Below are 17,715 nucleotides of genomic sequence, written 5' to 3' on the forward strand. Positions count from 1 at the left end.
TATTTTTGGGCAACAGCAGAACTACGTACTCCACATGTCCTCGTTTCCACTCGGACCGATAAACGGACGTAACCGGAAAACCCGCCAATCACAACTTCCACCCATGTGTGAGTGAATCCTACGGTGTGATCGTTTGCAGACGCGTCAGGAATAAATAGTTTTTCCTGATTTGGTTTGTTAGCAGCGGGTTGAAGCCGCCGGCCTCAGTGCAGACATGGCAGAAGTGGTTCAGCAGCGGATCGAGGACAGGATCCCTGAGCTGGAGCAGCTAGAGAGAGTGGGACTGTTCACCAAGAAAGAAGTCAAGTAGGAAAATACTTCCAGTCTATATAACTATGGCTTACTGCTTCAGTTAAGTTTATCTTTAAGCTGTAAATAAAAATCTATTGATATTCATTCATAAATAATTTTTATTTTTAGAGGAATCGTCACTTTTCGTTAAATATATTCCTGTATTTTACTATCCCATAACGTCAACTCAGTCTGACTGACTAGTTTAGTCTTGATGGTTGGTTTCACTAAAGCATTTATAAAAATCAATAAGCTTGAAAGAATATAACTTCCCTATTGCAGTCAGAAGAACCACATGGTGCCCTGAAGAAGCCTGTCTAAAAATGTTTAGCTTTTTAAGAGATCTAATCCTGTAGGGCTATGATTGTTGTGCCCTGCAACCAAAGCCATACCGTCGCCTTAACGAGGCTAAAAAGAAGTGGTGGATACCTTTTTATTATTAAAAATAAACAATCAAGACAAGTTAGGAGGCAAAGGTGAAGCCCTTTAAACAGGAAGAGGAAAGATTTTCTGAGAACTCCAGGTGAGGATTTCAGATTCAGAATTACTGCAGCATTCCCCAAGCACGGCTGTGATAGGGTCATGCTGAGGGATAATTTCACAAAGCGATCAAACGGTAAATGCAGAGGATTCCTCCCACATTCTGCTACTAATACACTGTGCAGAATTATTAGACAAGTTGTATTTTTGAGGATTATTTTTATTACTGGGCCACAATTGTGTTCTCAATCAATTCAAAAGACTCCTTAATATCAAAGTTTCATGTTTTTGGAAGTTAATGTGTTTTCTTGTTAGATTTGGCCATTTTTTGAGGATGTCTGTGTGTGCAGGTAAATATTACTGTGCAGAATTATTAGGCAATGTAATTAATAACAAATATATTCCCATCTCGCTTGTTTATTTTCACCAGGTAAACCAATATAACACCTCAAAATTCAGAAATAAACATTTGAGACATTCAAAAACAAACAAACAAAACAAATAGGTGACCAATATAGCCACCTTTTTTCACCATGGCGCTCAAAAGCCTTCCATCCATAGATTCTGTCAGTGTCTTGATCTGTTTGCGATCCACATTGCGTGCAGCAGCGACCACAGCCTTCCAGACAGTGTTCAGAGAGGTGGACTGTTTTCTCTCCCTGTAGATCTCACATTTCATGAAGGACCACAGGTTCTCGATGGGGTTCAGATCAGGTGAACAAGGGGGCCATGTCATCATTTTTTCTGGCCCGCCACGCTGAAGGAGTTAGTCTATCAAATTGGAGCACGAATGTAAAATTTCAACCTTGTGTAAACTTGAAAATAACAATCCTCAGAACCTTTGTGCAAAACTTTTGTTTGAAAAGTCACTAAAGTTGCATTTCGCCTTAATTCTTAAAGCCCTAAAATGAAAAGGCCGAACATGTTAAATTAAATATGTTCTGTTTGGTGTTTGTATTTCTAGACTTCTAACATAAACTGATTATTGTTTGATTCTGTTTTAGATCTATTATTAAGAAGGCTACAGCTCTTGAGTACAAACTGCACAGGCTGATAGTGAACAAGGAAGACTTCATTGCTTATATCCAGGTAAAATCTGGTCCTTTAGAGCAGTGTTCCGTGTCGTCTTTGTTTTTCTGGAGTTGATTTTTCTGTCAATCTTTTGCAGTATGAAATCAATGTGTTGGAGCTGATCAAGAAAAGAAGAGCAGTAAGTAATTACAGTTAAAACTTTAATCCCTTCTCATTTGGATGTTTGGTTCCAATGAGCTGATGGAAAAATGCAAAACATGATGGAGGCTTTTTTCCATTTTCTGTTCATCCTTTCTTTTTTCTAGCACATACACTACCAGTTCAAACGAGAGGAGATTGAATTCCCCATCATCCACAGAATAAACAGCATCTTCAGAAGAGCTACAAAGAAGTGGAAGGTACTGCTTACTCAGATTCTTTAAAGCAGAGCTCTGTTTTGTTTCTCACTACTTGAATTTACAAAACAACTGTTTTCATGTTAGCTTTCAGCAACCACTCACTTCTTCTGATATGTGGGGAAGACTTTTGACTCACAGCAGTCTCTTCTGATTGGCCATCTTCTGAAGGCGTTCAGTACATAGATAATGAAATTCACTGGATGTTTCTAAGACTTTTACTAAACATGAGATGAAGTCTCAATTTTTATCATTTTAATCCTTTTAATTTCTTCAATAACCACAAAATTGGTGGCCGATGGTGGCCCGGTAGTGCTTAAATTTAAACCTAGTTGTTTGCTTCTGTTTATCCACCCTGCCAACAGGCGGAGATTAAATTTCAAAAGGTTAAAAAACATGAAATTTCAAACATTTCCTCTCCCCTGGAGCAGTAATTTTTTTATTTTTTTGTGGTTGTTGCCGGGGAACACAGACTTTCAACTCCCTCTACACATTTTCTATGAAGTTGAGGCCTGGCTAGGACAATCCCAGACCCGGAAGTGTTTGTTGCTAAGTGTCTTAGCGATGATTTTGGTTTGTTATCCTGCTGGTAGACCCAGACACAAACACATATCTGTCCTACTGTCCCCTTTGCTTAAAAACAGCCCTAAAGCATGATGTTTCCACCCCCATGCTTCACTGTAGGTTTGGTGTTCGATGGATGCAACTTAATGTTGTTTCCTCCAAACAGCTCAAGTTCAGTTTAAGCCAAAATGTCTATTTTGGTTTCATCTGACCACATTAGATTCTACTAATCCTCTTCTGGATCATCCCTATACTCTTAGACTTAGACTCAACTTTATTTATCCATTGGGATTACTCCTTCAGGGAGATTCTGGTTCCAGTAGCTTATGTAGAGTATAAAGAGTTCAAGCAAGATGCCATTAAAGATATAAATACAACAGACAATATAAAAAGAGTGTATATAGTACCAAAAAAACATAAAAAAGAAGAAAAGTTGTAATGTCTTGGAATATGTTTCCCTTAGATATAAAAATATCCGCACAGTAGAGAGCTAAGGGAAGATTACACAGTAGTTGGCATGTGTTATTGCACACTGAGAGAGAAGAATATTGCACATGAGTGACAATAGGTAATGTTTTGCATAAGATGTCCAAGGAGGCGGGTGCAGACCCTTGTCCCTCTTCCTATCACCTCCTCCTTCCCCCCAGTGAGGAGTTGTACAGCTTGATGCTTGAGGAACAAAGGAGTTCAGTAGTATGTTTGTTCTTCATTTGGTGAGGAGCAATCTCTCACTGATCAGACTCCTCTGAGTGGTGAAGTCAGTGTGTAGAGGGTGGCTTTCAATGTTCATAATGTCCAGTGGTTTGTCTTTGCCACCGTCCCCAGAGGGTCCAGCTTCTAACCAATCATAGAGCTGAAGTCTGGTAGACGCCAGATAGACCTGGACATGTTCTGGTTTAAGCAGAATTTGAGCCCCTCTCTGCTTAGTGTTAAACTGATGGTACCTTTGTTACTTTGGTTCCAGTTCTCTGCATGTCATTGATTGGGTTCCTCCATGTAGTTCTGGGATTTTTCCTCATTGTTTTCATTATTTAACCCCACAGGAAAAGATCTTCCACTTGTTCCCATGTTGATTGATTCATACCAACCTGCTTACCTGTTGTAGATTCCCTCTTTGATCTTAGGCATGGTTGACGTTGGACTCTGAGGCTGTGGACAGGTGCTTTTTTTTAATACGGATAACTGGTTGAAACAGATCAATACATGTAAAGACTTGAGGACAGAAGTTACAGGTCTGTGAAGGTCAGAAATCTTACAAATACTTACTTTCCACCTTTATTTATTAATAAATTCTTTAATAGTCCTGCAATGTGATTTCCTGGATTTCTTTTCTCATTTCCTCTCTCATAGTTGAAGTGTATCTATGATGAGAATTACAGACCTCTTTTATCTTTCTAAAGTCGCTGTCACACCTTGACGACTTAGCTAGCGTACACCTGACGTCCCAGAATCTCCTAAAATACTGACATACCCTGAACTTTCTATTTATTTTTTACAATTTTGGACGTATACACAGAGTATTTATAACAACTCAAGAACTTATGTCCAAAGACAGCCTAACTTATGCATAACACAGGGCAGCATGATGCCCATGAAATGTCACAATCCAGTGTTCTGAGGGGGCAGCGATGCACCCGACCTGCATAAAAAGATGGCTTTGATCAAAGTATTAACCTAGCTGCCTCCAAAAACTAAATAAAAAAATAAAAAGAAACTGTTTACTGACACAGCAGATTTAGGGTCATGTCTGATTGTTTTGTTGGTCGTGGGTGTGAACGCAGGGAGGCTCCATCACACTCACCTTCACGCTCACCCTACAAGTGAAACCGAGTCAAACTGATGAGATCGTGCTGATGTTGGAGGACAGCTAGTATGTATTCCTGTCTAAGCCTTGCCGGATCCTCCATCTTTTGTGGAACGTCTGAAGTCTGGAGGAGGACTTACGTTTTCCTCCTGTGAACCCCCTTTTTATATCTTAATTTGTCTTACCTACCTGATCACATCAAGGGCAAATGCACTGCATTCAAGAACAGTTGGCTTGTATTTGAATTTTTGTGGTGTTTGCTTTCAGTGCAGTTACTAAAAAGCAAAGAATATTGGCCCATGCTAACAGTAGAGGCATATTTAGAGAGGTTATGGAGGTTGAAGGGGGTGCGCCACTAATTATCTTCCTGTAGGGAACAAATGGTCAGAAAGTCATCAGAATAATTTTCACATTAACTCAGATATTTTTGCTTTTTTGTTCCTCCTCTTCATAAATATCCTGATGCCAATATGCTGCAAATACGCCATTATACAGTAGCTGTAAGTTAGAAAGACGTTCAACAGTCGTCTGGAACACATCAGATACATGATATGCGTTTGAGATAAGTTACGCATAAGTTATGCACATTTTACTCATAGGTTTAGGATAAGCTAGACACCAGGACTTATGAGTAACTTAGACTTGACGTATTTCAGCGATCAGATAACTTACCTGTAACTTATAGCCCATGTATGAGCATACGCTGGCATATGTGAAGTACTTGCCATATGTCGACCTGTGCCGGCGTGCTTCAGCATACTGCAGCATGCTCATAAATTATACAAAACGCACCCATAACCTATCCAAAGGATGCCAGCCATTTTTCCAAATTTCTCATATGTCAGACATACGCTGGTCTAAATCGTCAAGGTGTGTGGGCTTAAGTAGGAAAAGATTCACAATCAGTGGCTGAATGAATACCTTATTGCCTCTCTGTAACTCAGAAGAAGTCTCCTGTTATCCATCCTTACGCCTCCTACAGAATTCCTGTCCGTCCTTGAAGTTGTTCTTGGACAGAAGCAGCTTTTTTGCTGCTCTGCTTGTCAAATAGGCCATTGTTTAAAAGGCTTTGCCTCACTGTGCGTGCAGATGCACTCTGAGACACTGACAGCTAATGTCACCCAGACTACGCATCAGTGGCAACAGTCCAACATTCCCTCTACAATGCTTGAACATCCGAACGCATCTTTAGTGCAACTCCTCATCTTTACTTCTACGTCTTCACTGCTCTACAAGACTTTTCTTTTTAGATGTCAACAATAGTGTTATGCTTCCAAGTAATGGTGACTGTGTGTTTTCCTTTAACTGTAAACATTATTCACACACATAAACAATGATATAGAGAATATTTATTTCTTTTATAGCAACCAGTCTTATTTATGTCTGGTATAACTCAAGGGCTGTGCTGATGCTACGAATAGATGCACTAAAATGAGCGCAGGACTGTGATATTATTGTAAAGCTTAGATTTGTTCATTATTCTGCTTTCAGTCCATTATTGTGATTTAAAAAAAAAATCAGAAAACTGAACCCGTGAAGGTTTGCAAAGCATGTCATTTGTATTTTTGTAGTGGCATTTCAGGATGATTCTGTCTACATCTTCTCTTTTTTACCAGTGGGTAAAGATGATATTAAACAGGCTGTATTTCAAAAATCCTGAGAATTATTTCAGGATTTTTGTAGCTAATGCAGGACTAATATCTGCTGTAAACCACTGGGAGAAAACCAGCCTCCAGATTATTTTGTACTGGAGGCTAGAGTGAAATTAAAACGACCCTTTAGCATCATGAAATAGCTGCAAAGACCAAATAGTTTGAGTGAACGTTGTTCTATGAACCCTTGGAATAGTTTAGTTTGATCTAACAGATGAAAACTGTGATCCTATCTTAATACAAGTGGAGCTTGAAGCTGACTGTTATTTCTAAATAATTCTCTCATACTCGTCGTCTTCCACTTCATCCAGTACAGGGTCGTGGGGGCAGCAGTCTCAACAGACTCCCAGATTTCCCTTTCCCCAGACACCTCCGCCAGCTCTGCTGGGGAACCCGAGGCGCTCTAGGCCAGCATAGAGACATAGTCCCTCCAGCACGTCCTGGGTCGTCCCCTGGGCCCAGTCCCCTGGGAGGTGCCTTGAACACCTCCTGAGGGACTCTATGCTGAGTCTTTTTGTGGAGGCGAGCCTGACTATTTCTAGCTGGTATCGCTCCACCTCTTGCAATAATAGGTAAATTGTAAAGATGAAATGTTGAAATGGTCCGAGTGAGGAATCGGTTACAGTCTCTCCTGTCAGTGCATCTCACCATGAGAAATTCTATGTATTTGCCCTCAAATTGAGCAGGTAAATAAGATGATCAGATGAATTAGTATTTTTGCACTTAAAATAGGATAATGGAGTTGTTTTTTCCTTATTTTAAATGTAAATGAACTTATTCTATTGGTAAATTGTCTAACCTAAATGCACTGCATTCAAGAACAGTTGGCTTGTATTTGAATTTTTGTGGTGTTTGCTTTCAGTGCAGTTACTAATAGCAAAGACTATTGGCCCATACCAACAGTAGAGGCATATTTAGAGAGGTTATGGAGGTTGGAGGGGGTGCGCCACTAATTATCTTCCTGTAGGGAACAAATGGTCAGAAAGTCTTTGGAATAATTTTCACATTAACTCAGATATTTTTTCTTTTTTTTTTCTTCCTCTTCATCAATATCCTGATGTGTTCCTAATGAACAGGACGATGTGCAGCTGTGGCTCTCACATGTCGCTTTCTGCAAGAAATGGGTATGTAAAGATCTCTGTGCTTATCTGAATCCTCTCATGACTGTGTCTGAATACAACCTTTAACTTCTGTTGAACTTCATTCATCAGGCAACCAAAGCTCAGATCAGCAAGGTGTTCTCATCTTTACTGGCTATCCACCCTGACAAGCCAGGTACAGAAAACACAGGATCTAGGATGCTTCCAGTGTAGAAATCCATGATATGACTTCAAATCCACTTAAATGTCACCTTTTCTGTTAGCGTTGTGGATCATGGCTGCAAAGAGCGAGCTTGAAGATCGAAATTCATCAGAGAGTGCCCGACACTTGTTCCTGCGAGCTCTGCGATTCCACCCTGACAATAAGAAAGTCTACCAGGAGGTAAAGCGAAAATAAAATACAATTAATGAATGTTGGGATGAGGGCAGTGTCTCTCATGCTTCCTCTAAATTCTCCATCCCTGTTTACATCAGTACTTCCGTATGGAGCTGCTGCACTGTGAGAAGCTGAGGAAGCAGAAGGAAGAGCTGGAGAAAGCTGATATGGATCTGGTGAGTTCCCCGAAAATATAAAGACTGAATTTAGAGTCAGAAATTTACACAAAACCCAGATAATTTTATAAAATGTCTTCAGTTGTAAATTGACTACTACATTTTGTAAGGCAGAGTAGAGACTGGGACTCTGACCTTCTGTTGATCCCTTCCAGGGTGAATATGAGTTTTCTGCAGAGATCCTCAGTGGTAAACTGGCTGAGGTTGTTTACAGAAACGCTACAGAAAAAATCAAAGGTGAGATTTGTGTCATTTTATTAAAAAGAAAAAACATGTTAAATGTGCAAATGCTGGTTTAAGTTCTTGTTTAATTTCTTTAAGTTTTGTAATTCTGCTTCCATTGTGACCCACAGAGGCAGAATTTGTGATCTCACTCCTGAACATAGCAACCATCTTTGACTTTACCAAAGATCTCCAAGACTCTATCCTGCATGAGTAAGAAGCAAATATAACGTATGGTCTTTTTTAAAGGAATTGTGGAGGATTTTCTCGAATATTTTTAAAATGATAAATGGCCTGTACTTGTATAGTGCTTTTTTTCAAGTCAGGAGACTTGACCAAAGCACTTTACACTACATTCAGTCATTCAACCATTCACTCACACACTGATGGTGGCAAGCTACATTGTAGCCACAGCTGCCCTGGGGCTCACTGACAGAAGCGGGGCTGCCGTACGCTGGCGCCACCGGGCCCTCTGACCACAATCAGTAGACAATGCAGGTGAAGTGTCTTGCCCAAGGACACAACAACACTGAAAGTCGTAGCCGGGGCTTGAACCGTCAATCTGAACTCCTACATCTGACGCCACAGTCACCCTCCCCACTTAAAAAAGAAGAATGCGCATGCAAGAACATGTACAAGCCCATTTCTCTTTGTGCACGCTCGTTTTAAAAGTTGCTCTTCTCATAGCTCATACAAGCTAACTGTCCGAACGTCCGCTCTAACCCCTAAATCCCTCAATCACTATATATAGCAGGGATTATATAGTGGACTTTATAGCAAACACGGTTAATTTACCGTTCGAACAGATGATCATTTCCCCGTTGGTCCACTGCGCGGTGCCTGCGCCATCTTTGTTATTAGTCGCCACCGTCGGGTAGCAGCAGCCTATGGCGACAGCGGGCCGGTGGGACAGCAAATCCCATAATGCTTTGCAAGGAGAGCTCTTCGTGCAAAGCATTCTGAGATATTTCTGCCTCTTCTGAGGCCTTTCTTCTCATTTTTCCCCTTTTCTCTTATGACCCTCGGCCATTTTCAAAGAACCACTGTGAGAAAGGTGAGCTTCGGTTTCAGACAGTCATCAGTCACAGATACACCTGAAAGTGCGCAGAACAAGATAGCTAACGTTACAAGCACGTAGGATGGCCTTACGCAAACACATCACCAGAATGATTGACCATTAGGACGACCACTTATTGAGATGATAATAAAAGATCGTCCTCTATACCTTTAAGCTTCTGTTGAGCATCAGCAGCAGTTTATGTTCACATACTAGACCCTTATCCGCTCTCCTCTGTTTAAAGCTTACAGGAAAACTACACAGAGGACAGCTTGACGTGGGATTTCATGGCTAAAAGGGAGTTGGAGGCTCCTGTTGTTGGCGAGGAGCTCCAAACCGCTAAAGGCCGGGCTTCGGATATTAACCGCAGAGAGGAGCGCTCCTGCCAGGTCTATGAGGAAGGCCTTAAGAGCCTCAACACTGGTAGGAGCTCACAAAACACAGGCTTAATTATTATTTTGGATTTCCTCTCCTTGCATTGTGTGTGTGCTCTATATTGATACCATCACTGCTAGTTAGAAGGGCCTGTAAAAGAAGCTGCTGCTGTTTTTGCTTTCAGAGCCCATGTGGACTCGATACGTGGCTTTCTGCTTGGAAAGACACAAGAGGAAAACCAACGTCCAGGAACTGAAGGAAAATGTACTAAGATGCTTTTATTCTTTATTCACGGTTCATTTATATTTTGATTTGAATAAAAGATGGAGGTGTATATGATGACATGTTTGTGTCACAGAGACGGGAGAGGCTGCTGGGAGTTTTACAGCGTGCCCATGATTCCTCACTGCTGAAGGAGACTTATTACAAAAACTGGGTAAGATCCTTAAATGTTCAGTCATGGATGCTGATGTGTTTTTCTGACACCTGGGTCACATTTCATGACATGGCTCTTAAATTCCAAGACACAATCTCAGTAAAGAATTATTGACATTTTTAACCTTCATTTGTTATGATTGCATTTCATGAAATATAACAATAATTCAGATTCTTAATTGGATTATATTTTTACATAGATTTTAACTAAGATTAGAAAAGCACAATGTAAGATCGTTCACAATTTTAAGGTTTTTAGTGAAACCTAAAACCTGGCACTATAATGGGTAACTTTGATATTACAACTATTTTTACATTAATGGATTTTTATGATTGGTCAGTGATTGGTTCATTCACTGGAATCAGAATTGTGCTGTTTTCTACTACTAATTGTAGTCATTGGGCTATAAACAATGTAATTTATTGTAAATAATGGATTAATGAACTAGTGTTTAACTATTATAGAAATAGAGCAATTACTGTATTTTCCAGACTATAAGCCAATACTTTTTTCCAAGCTTTGCACCATGTAGCTTATAAGAAAGTGCTGCTTTTCTGTTGATAGTTCCTGACCGCCAGAGGGGGAAGTTAAAGTTGGAAAGGAAAGAATAAGGGGCTAATTTTCATTTAGCACAAGAACATGCTAGCAGCAGGCATGACGGAGAACAAATGTCCCAAATTCACACATTTTGACAGTTAGGTTCAAGATTTCTTTATTTATTTGCCGCCTTAAAGCTGCCGATCCACTGAAGAGATTAATCGATTAATCGGTTAAATTTTTTTTTAATTATGATTATTTTTTTTACACTAAACAAAGTTTCAAGTTTGAAATAAATCAATGAAAGCTGTAATATCGTTTTGCATTTTTTTTTTTTTTAGAAACAACAGCAAATAACAGAAGTAGAAAAGTTGCATCAAAAAATACTGCAAAAATACTGCACATAATCATTGCAATGAGTTCAATTCAATACCTCAGCTCCAGAGTGTGGACGTTCCCGCCCCCTTGAGAGACGCTCCGCTGCTCCTCTCCCAAATTGTAGATGACCGCAAACAGGACGCCAGCTTGTTTTGTTTTTATGACCGAAATTGCGGAAAACGACTCGTGAAGTTTGACCAGCTAGAAGAGCGAGGTGCGCGAGAACGCTGGGACCCTTTTTCCACCTGGATCTCCGCCCTCATATCCCTCCGTCGTCGGACTAAACTCGCCCCCACTTCCTCGCCNTACGCCCAGGAGCAAATGGATAAAAATAGACCGGAGGAAAAAAAAAACATGAATCGATTATCTTGCGGACGTGTCGATGCATCGGATCGTCGGCTGTTGGATCGAATCATCGATACAAAACGATTATTATTTACACCCCTACCTAGAACGCAGCCTTGGGGGACCCCTCTCATATTTCAAGTATTTTTTTACTTATTTTATAGCAGGGATGCACCGATCTGATATTTTTATCGGTATCGGTCCAGCTATAAAGAAAACAAACTAGATCGGTATCGGTGACAATTGACTCGATATAGGGGCCTATCTATTCATTCTAGCTCTATGCTATGCTCTGCCGTCATGCGGCAGCGCAACAACACAACACGGCCATATTGTTTATGATGGAGTGAGCGAAAGGATCTGCGATGTGGTTTTTCATGCTCTCTCATCCTGCTAGCCCAATGGCGTGCAATATTTGTGGGAGAAGTGTTCCGAGGGGCGGCGTTAAATCTTCAAACTATAACACCACCAACTTAATGAAACACCTCCAGAAGTTTCATAACAAGGAACATGCTGAGATTATCGGACTCGGCAAACAAAAAGGAAGCAGCGGGAAGCAGCTAACTTTGATGGAAGCAAAGGAAAGAAGTGAAATTTTTCCATGTAATAGTATACAGGCCCAAAAAATCACAGATGATAGTGACACTTTTTTCACATGTTGACCAAGTCAGAGAACAGTTGCTAAATAAATGAGTCATAACATTTATATTTGGGTTGTTTCCTATTTTTTTTTATTAAGAAAATGGAAAACAAATTATGTGCACAGAAGAATGATCCCAGTTTTTTTTTCACACAATAAAACAATTTTTTAGGTGATAATTCAGTGCTGTTTTTGGTATCGGATCGGTATCGGCTGACATTAAACTTCAAATATTGGTATCGTATCGGAGGTGAAAAAAGTGGAACGGTGCATCCCTATTTAATAGCTTGCATAAATTCTAAATGTGTCATTAGTTGATTTGGAAAACTGACTGATTTAGATGTCCTATTCGAAGGAGGAGGATTTTATCTTTTTAAGAATTATTTTTATTTCATTTATTTTATTAGCTGAGAGTAGAGATTGTTAGTAAATAAAGCTGTTAACAAACATCGAAGCAAAGTCTTATCAGAGGTTCACAAAGACCAACAATGTAATAGAAATTGTGTTAAATTAGTAGTAATGACTTGAAAACATGTTTAGAATCAAACTTGAATGTTTTCTACGCGACCAGCTGGAGATCCTGCTGTCATTGGAGGACGCCGAGGGGGCAGCCGCCGTGGCCTTGTCCGCCACCCAGCGCTACAGCCAATCAGTGTCGGTGTGGAGCATGAGTCTGCAAGTGTTAATGCAGCTGGAGAGAGGAGACATGGCCAAACTGTTCCAAAACGCTCTCACACATGTTAATCCCAAGGTACACCCACACACTAACACATTCCTTGGTTCTTATTGTCTTCTAGCTTGATTATTCCTGTGGCAAACGTGCTGTTACAGTGACCGCTTTAATTGTTCTCCCTACGGAGGCAGACGTGTTACCCACTGGCACAGCAGTATAAATGGGTCATCTCCTTGGCCCAGTTAGTCTCTGCTCCAAACTGTTCTCTGCTACTTCTGCCTATAAATGTGACAAATGTTGGCTTTAACAGCTTTAACTCGGCCTCACTCCTTGATAGCCGTCTGCAGAACAGCTGCTTGTTGTGGGGGGGGGGGGGGGGTTCCTAACACTGCTGTAGCTGCTTGAGGAGGATTACAAAATGCTTGTTATGTAAGTCTTTCCTCACTGCTTGGGTATAGTGAGGAAATATGTAAACCTCCAGGTTTTCTTTGGTATGTGGAGTTCTACCACATTACTCAGAGTTTATTGCATGGAGATTTCTTAATTAAAAAATGCTCTATCTGCATTATAAAAACACAGTTTGCAAAAAGGAACAAAAAGATGAATATGAGGATTTTACCAGATTTAATTCAATATAGATTTTCTTTTTTTACTTTGCCTATGGGTTTTGTTTTAAATCTCCAGATATGATCAAAGTATTTATCATCTGTGTATAAATATCTGATCTCATCAAGGACTAACGGATCTCTCCAACACCAAAAGTGAAAAAAATGTTGTTATTGTCTAGTTACAAAAACGTGACAAAAAAATAAGCCCGAATGTTGCCTTCTTGTCTCTTTATTGCGCTATTTTCACACTGCAGCCTGTAGTGACCCAAATCCATTTTTTTTTCTCATATGCCACAGTCTGAACAACACATATCCCATTTGCCACTTGGCTATGTTGTCCTGAATCCAGGCAGGGCAGCAGTCTGGGGTTAAGGGTCTGGCTCAGGGACCCAGAGTGGCAGTCCGTAGAAGTCTGTGGGACTTGAACTCAGAACATCCGAGACCCAAGCACAATGCTGTAACCATTAGTCCAACACTCCTGTATGTATGGGCGTACATATGGATTTTCTTGGTTAGTTCATCCACTGACTGTGAAATTACCTGTGAAACTTCTTCCCACAGCCGGCAACCTGCTTGTTTTTGAGGTCAAATGTTAGATACATAGGGATTTTTCCTGCGCATCTCCGTGGGAGTGGAGAGTACCAATATGGCGGCTGGTGTTTTCACTTTTTTTCGGGTTATTAGCTATCCAGTGAATAAATAGAGATCCATGGTTCAACCCTAAAAAATGCTGGTCAACCTCTTGCTATGGCAAAGAAAGAATACCTCGTCGATAAACTCTGAGAAGCTTCTCTTTCCCTGCTGGACCAAACTATCCCCGCGGCCATTAAGGGTTATTTTCCTTGTTGCGTTTCTAGAGAAAGTTTAATTTGAGCCTAATATAACCAGAGGATAATCTTCCAAATGTCCTGTTACCTGTATGGCTTATATGAAGTTACCAATGGGTTTCTCGTTCTTTCATTAATTGACTACTTCTTTTTTTTATGAGCCTTTCCTCCCCAGAGTATTAGAAAAATAAAGCTGACAATTTCTTTCAAAGCTCCTGTCTTGTAATCCATCTTATTAGAGCAATAAAACTAATTCTCACTACTGTTTTAAGCTTTTAATTGTAATTTCCTTTTTTTTTTTCAGGAAATTCTACCGCTGTTGCAGCTGCAGCTCCAGTGGAGCATGGCCAACCAAAGTGCTGAAGAGACAGAGGCTATCTTCAAGGTAGCCTCAACTCTCCCCTTAAAGAGTCTGAAAATGTCTTCATGTGTGTCTGTTTTTGCTTTATAAACGTCAAACTAAAAACCCTCCTGCATTTTATAGATTATGTTGACTTTTTCCAGTATTTTCAAACATTTCCCATCTTTCCTCTCAGAGAGGTTTGCTGTCCTCTGTCCCAGCTATTGCCATGGAGATTAAAGAGCTCTACCTCAATTGGTCTTACTCAGTTGGAGGCTATAAAAAAGCCAGAAAGACCTTTACAAGGTAATGTTCCACTAAAATAAAATAACAGAAATGGAAAAAGATAGAATAACAACTAAACATTTTAACTTTTTGTGTTTGGCTATTACAGCACAGTGAATTAACCTCTTCTATTTTGTTTTTAGCTTACAAGAAAATCGACCTTTGTCCAAGAGGTTTTTCACCCAAATGATTCAAATTGAGAAGGAACAAGTAAGTGAAAACGAGCGCTGTAAATCATATGTGAACACTGGAAATATGGAGCTAAATTGGGGTCATAAAGTATGTTCAATAAAAAAAAAGTTAAACCTGGAAAAAAGACAAGTTTGTTTAAAAAAAATACACAGAAAAATATGTTTGTTCAAAAGAACAAGGGCTATAGTCCTGCAGGCTTTAGAGGGTTCCCTGCTTTAGCACAGCTGATTCTGATGATTGCAGTTCAGCAAAAGCCTGTTAATCAGCTATCGGTGAAAAGCAGCTGTGCTGAAAAGGGGAAACTTCCAAAACCTGCAGGACAGCGGACCTCGGGGACCAAAATTGGGCATACCGGCAAACAGCTCAACACATTGGCTAAACAACCGGTTGCGTTCAGGCACCGTGGGGACTGGAAATGTCTTTAAATCATCTATATTGTATGTGATTGGCTGTGAAAAATAACATGCTTTACCTATAAAAACTGTTTGCCTACATACACAACGCTAATCTTAGAGAATAAAATATGGTGCCCATATGGTGCCCACATCCATGGCATTTTACGTTTTTTTTTTTTTTTGTTTTTTTCAGTTTTACGTTTTTTTTTTTTTTACTTTTTTTCCAGTTAATTTTTATTTTATTTTTTTTTTTACTTTTCCCAAGTTTAATGTTTTTTTTTCATACATTTTATGACACTTATATAGCTCCATATAAAATCCAACATTTTTCCCGCAGTGACTTAGTGAAAAGATAACTATTAGCATTTTCATACATGCTCTCAGAAACCTGTTGGTGACCATGTTGGAACCATTTTTACCCTGACCTCCACTCTTAGATATTGTATGTAAATCCTCATTGTTGGCAGTAATGTCTGATTTGGAGAAAATATGAACTGAAAGGAAATACACAATGATTTAGTTTGCAGATGCTTTGAACTGGCTCTAACTCTAGCGATTAACTTAATTGATCTACAGGAGACCCCCAAGATGAACCATCTGAGAGACTATTATGAGAGGGCGCTGCAGGAGTTTGGCATCGAAGATGATGGTGAATCCCAGCTGGCAAAACCAGTAGACATACAAATAGTTAAAAACTTTTATTTACAGCTTCAAGTTAAACAGATGCAGATAAGTAAATACCCTATCTCCACTAAAAACTAGATTCATTTTCAATAAATACATTTGTACGAAGGCTGCTTAACTTTAGGATAAGGGGAAATTGTATTTCACACAACAACATGGAGGACATTTCCTAAATTCTTATATTTAAAGTGTAACGTTCTCTGTTGTCCTGAAGACCTGTGGCTGCAGTACATCCAGGAGGAGATGGGAGCGCTCGGCCAGCCGCAAAACTGCGCAAAGATCCACTGGAGAGCCATGAAGTTCCTGGAGGGGGAGAGCGTGGAGAGGTTCACCTCCAAATACACTCTGCTTCAGACCGGACACTTGTGAAGGAACATGGGGAGACGCAGCCAAACACGTCTGAAATGGCCACGGCGGCGCATGCTGAACTGATGTTATACCAGCAGTTATCAGAAAACATGATTGGTTTTTGCACCCTTTTACAGTTATGTCTGAATATGAACTTTAGTGGCCTTTAGCTGGAATTAATGAACAGATCCTTCCACCAGAACCAATCTGCTAACTGTATTTTTGACTTTTTCAACAGAACCAAAGTTTCTCTCTAAGTTAAAGTGTTTTTTTACATCATTTTTGGTTTTGAACAAAAAATTTAATCGATGAAACACATTTTGAATGAAGAAGAGCCGGCTGTTTCTTCTGTAGGGTTCTAGTCATGTTCTAGGAGACATTCATCGTTCTGATCTTTGGGTCTGTCATTCACAGCGTGTGTTTTATTCCTGTTAAAAAAGATGAAGCTGTGTTAACAAAAACAAAACACTTGTTCTGTCAAGTCCGCATTTGTTTTATCTCTTTTCAAAGCAGAATTCTTCAGCTGTTTTATTAAAATAATGTTCAGCCTCAACTTCTTTTGGTTTTAAGTTTCATCTTAAACACCAGCACAGATAGAGAGTGATTACCTTCACCATAAGTATTGAAATAGAAACTTTTCATGGTAAAAAATATAAGACCATTAGAACAATCACAAGCTTCCATGTATACCTGGTTTTTAAGGACACTTTAACTTGGTGGCTTACCTTTAACAGCATTGGCACCTACAGTCTTGGTTATGAGGTATACACTGTTAATGGGGAAAAGGTGCATAAAATAGATCTAGATATTCTAGATAGCACATTTAACTTTTGTATAACAGCTAATAGAATCTCCAACGTTGAAGACCATAACAAGATGCAGACAGTCTACATAGAAAACCTCGCAAAGGTATTCACACAGTCAATTTAAACATTAACTACGATCTATTTTAATGGGATTCTAAGCAGTAGACCACCACAGTGTAGAGCATAATTGTGAAAACAAACATTTCGTTGTCTTTATATTCGCCCCATTTCAAAACTATTCAGGGCTATTTCTTGTTCGACCTTAAGACCTTTGTGTCCTAAAGTTATCGAATTTGGGGCTAAACACGTCCTGAATTTAATTCAATTTAATGTAATTCAACTAATCACTATACATGGTAATGGTTAAGTATATTTGTGTGTTTGAAGACATAAAAAAAACATTAGATATAAAGTACATTGTTTATGCTGTTTTAAGGCTGGGTGGTTAATTCATTTTTTTGTAAATGGAAATATGAATTTTGTCCTTAGATGTGTACTCGGGTGAGTGGCGACATAGTGGTTAGGGCATTGCACTGGGATCCCAGGTTTATGAGTTCAAGCCCCTCTCCCATGGACTGCCACTCACTGCTCCCCAGGTGCCACACAATGGCAGCCCGCTGCTCCCCAAGGGGATGGGTTAAATGCAGAGAGTTCATTTCTTTGCTTTATTCTTAACTCAATGTAATGTCAAAGTTTA

The 17,715-nt window shown here is 39.7% G+C and overlaps 1 protein-coding gene across 1 annotated transcript; it reads left to right on the forward strand.

The window, feature by feature from the left end:
* Positions 1-76: 76 nt before the first annotated feature.
* Positions 77-16,260, forward strand: utp6 (UTP6 small subunit processome component). Its single transcript, XM_015392264.1, has 19 exons — positions 77-306; positions 1,776-1,860; positions 1,940-1,981; positions 2,109-2,201; positions 7,295-7,342; positions 7,430-7,493; positions 7,582-7,700; positions 7,793-7,870; positions 8,026-8,107; positions 8,224-8,305; positions 9,394-9,572; positions 9,709-9,788; positions 9,883-9,960; positions 12,432-12,611; positions 14,273-14,353; positions 14,505-14,614; positions 14,737-14,803; positions 15,757-15,829; positions 16,079-16,260. Exons 1-19 carry the CDS (start codon positions 215-217, stop codon positions 16,231-16,233), a joined length of 1,788 nt encoding a protein of 595 aa, XP_015247750.1. The 5' UTR covers positions 77-214; the 3' UTR covers positions 16,234-16,260.
* The last annotated feature ends 1,455 nt before the right edge of the window (positions 16,261-17,715 follow it).

The sequence above is a fragment of the Cyprinodon variegatus genome, unplaced genomic scaffold (genome assembly GCF_000732505.1).
Source record: "Cyprinodon variegatus isolate N-32 unplaced genomic scaffold, C_variegatus-1.0 Scaffold582, whole genome shotgun sequence".
Taxonomy (NCBI): domain Eukaryota; kingdom Metazoa; phylum Chordata; class Actinopteri; order Cyprinodontiformes; family Cyprinodontidae; genus Cyprinodon; species Cyprinodon variegatus.